The sequence below is a fragment of the Glycine soja genome, chromosome 11 (assembly GCF_004193775.1).
Source record: "Glycine soja cultivar W05 chromosome 11, ASM419377v2, whole genome shotgun sequence".
Lineage (NCBI taxonomy): Eukaryota > Viridiplantae > Streptophyta > Magnoliopsida > Fabales > Fabaceae > Glycine > Glycine soja.
The window spans coordinates 42,925,206-42,928,515 of record NC_041012.1 but is presented as its reverse complement, the minus strand read 5'-3'; the positions used below and the strand labels follow the sequence as shown (position 1 = coordinate 42,928,515).

Genomic DNA, 3,310 nt, shown 5'->3' with positions numbered 1-3,310 from the left:
AGCGTCACGGGCCAACAAAATATTAATTTTTCCAACGCAGATTAATTTGTTTCTCCATGTGGCTTTTCCATAGCAAGTCGTGGTCCAACGTCCAAGACATTACTATGTTGAGGCATCCTTGTAACAATAGTCATATCTTAATTATTTTATGCAAAATGAATTGAAACTGCACATAAAAGCGCCCATGCGGCCGTGGGATCCACCAAATGCATGTTTTTTTTTTTATCCAAGACAAGCACCATCAGAAAGGGTTATACAACCTAATTACTACTAGATCTTCCATTTGCAGTGTACCCCATGGTCCCTATTACCCTAATGACATATTTGTCCAATCTGTGCCATTATATATACATCAAAAAATTGTGTTGATGGATCCAAAGAAAACGATGGATTGTTAATATTATCATTAAATACATGAAAATATCATTGATATAAAATAATTCCCCTAGTTAATAAATAGTTAAAAGAATCGACAAGTCAGTTTTAATAGTAATAATACTTCTAAAAATGTGAAAAAATACGAATCTAGAAATACAATGAATTCAATCACTTATGTGATGAAGATTTGACTAGAATGGGCAAGGTCATGAAATCATGGGCCCTATGACACTGCCTCTTAGCTACATATATAAACCAATGATTATACTACTGTTTTTTCATTCTCATTGGACATTGCATATGTTAATTGGAACTCACGTGTGATGGGCGTGGGATTTCAAGCTGAACATATGTAATGAGAATTTCTTTTTAAAAAATTAAATAAAAAATTGTTTTTTATAATATTTTTTTATTAGAACAAATTTATGTGATAAATAAAGTTTATTAAAAATAAGATTTGTATATTTTGTAACAAATTATTTCTTAATAATAAAAAAATAATATTTATCTAACACTATAATTAAGTAAAAATAAAAAAAATATATAAAAGTGTGAATTTCTTAATTTTTTATTATTAAAATAAAATTTTATATAATTTTTTTATAATAACATGATATTATGAAAAAAAATTAACAAACACACTTAAAAAAATTCATAATAAAATGCTCTTGATCATCTGCTGCAGTCATAATAAAAGCTTGCAGAGAAAAACGATAGGCACAGATCAAGAGCCCGATCCGCAATTATTCTCTGCAGATTCTTTTTTCCTAACTTTTGTATATATAGCTATATATATTCATAGGACTGGATGAGCTGAATACCATGCACAAAATGACAGTTTCCTGTTTGCATTTTTACTTTTGGCTCTACGTATAAAGTTAAGCAAAGATATCTTTCGTCTCATTTTATAGTGTTTTATTTAAATATTAATTATTTTAATTATATATTTCTTTATAATAGTTAATCTAATGTTATGGATAAAAAAAATTAGTGTCCTTAAAATATTTAGAAATCATATTAAAAATGTATTCATGATATTTTTAATAATATTTATTCCTTAATAAAATTTATAAAGTATTTGGTAGAATGAAATGAAATAAAAATAAATTAAAATGAAATTTTTGAATTAAAGTAAATCATAAAAATGAGTATCATCTTATTGTACAATTCATTTCACTCATTTTCAGCTTAATTTCACATCAAACAGGGGCTAACATTTGTTATTTTTTATTTATGATAAATACTAAATAGTTAAATTTATCCTTAAAAGTGATAAGTGTCAATAAATTAATTCTTAAAAGATAAAAAATTTAAACTTAATTTTTAAATATATAAAAAGTGAGATAAATTAATTCTAAAAAAAATTAATTATAAATTAATCCTAAAATTTAAAACTTAATATCAAATTAATTATAAAAAATATAATTTATTATCTAATTAATCCTTAAACATTATATCTTATTAAAAAATTCTCTCACAAATTTATATATTTTATCCTAGATGAAATAATTTATATTTAGTTATTTACTCTTTTATTTATTTTAACATTACCCTTTAATTTTATCGGGATATTAATGTTCACTATCACTGCTTGTCTGTCCAATTGCTTTCATGAGCATTGGAGAGATCTTACAGTAATAAATGCCTTTGATTGACCTCTGCAAAGCTTCACACTTCCTTTTTCTAACTACCATTTCCTCCTTTTGTGCATCTTCTCTCGTGTCCTCTCCATCTTAAACCACTACTACTTTATCACTACACTACAACACTGCAACACTCTCTCTAATGGAACAAACCTTCCTCTTTCTCTTTCCCCCCACACATTAGCAACCTACGACCACTCTGCTTCACAATTCCAAAATGGGTTGCTGCGTCAGTAGTACCAACAGATCTCATTCTTCACCCTCAAGCAAGCCTTTTGACCGACCAAGATCTACCGCGAAAGGTTCAGAAAACAGAGCACCGCCACCGGAGGAAGAAACGGTGAAGGAAGTGTTGTCTGAAACACCCAAATGGAAGCCAAAATTCGAAGCGGAGAAGCCAACAGAGAGCGATGCTGAGAACGAGAAGGAGAAGCTGTTCGTCAAACCCGATGAGATCTCTGAGGTTTCTGAAGTTTGCAGTGTAAGTGAGAGCCTGTCCACACTCGCCGAAGAAGAAGCACGTCAAAGGGTCAACAGATCTCCGGCAAAGGTGCGCAAAGCACGCTCCTTTTCCGGCGAGTTCGGCTGCCGGAGGGAAATGACGGCGGGGAAGTCTCCGGCGAGGAGGCCGGAGCAGTCTCCGGGAAGAAGGAATATTGGGTCGGTGAGAGTTGTTCAAATGGCCAATGGTGGAACCGGGAGCCAGCCTCGCCGGCGAGACTCCGGCGAGAATTCCGGCCGCCGATCCAGGTCGCCGGGCACCCGCACCGACAGCGTGTCAACTAGATCCATCGTGGGTCGGAGCCCGTCGAAGAGGAGGACGCCTATGAATCAATCACCAGCTCGGGTCAGAAGCTGCGCGGCGGAGAGCGGTGGCCGGAAAATGGAGAATTCGAGCATGGAGGGTAAATGGCCTTCATCAGCTAATGAGTCACTAGAAAACCCACTTGTGTCGTTGGAATGCTTCATATTTCTCTAGAGTAGGTGAAATTAGGGTTAAAGTTAAAGTAGTTATTACTACTTGTCAGAGGTATTATTAGTAACTCGTAGTATTAATTTCTGTACTTTCTTTGTTTAATTAAGTAGTGTCTGATGACTGATGGTAAGCACTAAGCACTTGAATTGGGTGTAAATAGTTGAAGTCAATGGTCAATTGAATTGTAGGAGTCAGTTATTATTGGAGGGAAAGGGTGGTTGGACCCTACTTCTACTTGCATTGCAACATGGCCTTTTGGATAGTTGAATACGTAAATGGTTAAAAGAAAAAATTGACCTCTGTTTTACCTGCA

The 3,310-nt window shown here is 33.6% G+C and overlaps 1 protein-coding gene across 1 annotated transcript; it reads left to right on the top strand.

Annotated features, from left to right (window-relative positions):
• Nucleotides 1–1,982: 1,982 nt before the first annotated feature.
• Nucleotides 1,983–3,310, top strand: LOC114377092 (serine/arginine repetitive matrix protein 2-like). The gene has a single exon (XM_028335487.1). The coding sequence runs from the start codon at nucleotides 2,239–2,241 to the stop codon at nucleotides 2,998–3,000; it is 762 nt and encodes a 253-aa protein (XP_028191288.1). The 5' UTR covers nucleotides 1,983–2,238; the 3' UTR covers nucleotides 3,001–3,310.

Bases quoted from the DNA above. Each gene is read 5' to 3' on its own strand.
- LOC114377092 (XM_028335487.1), top strand. From the start codon at position 2,239: ATGGGTTGCTGCGTCAGTAGTACCAACAGATCTCATTCTTCACCCTCA.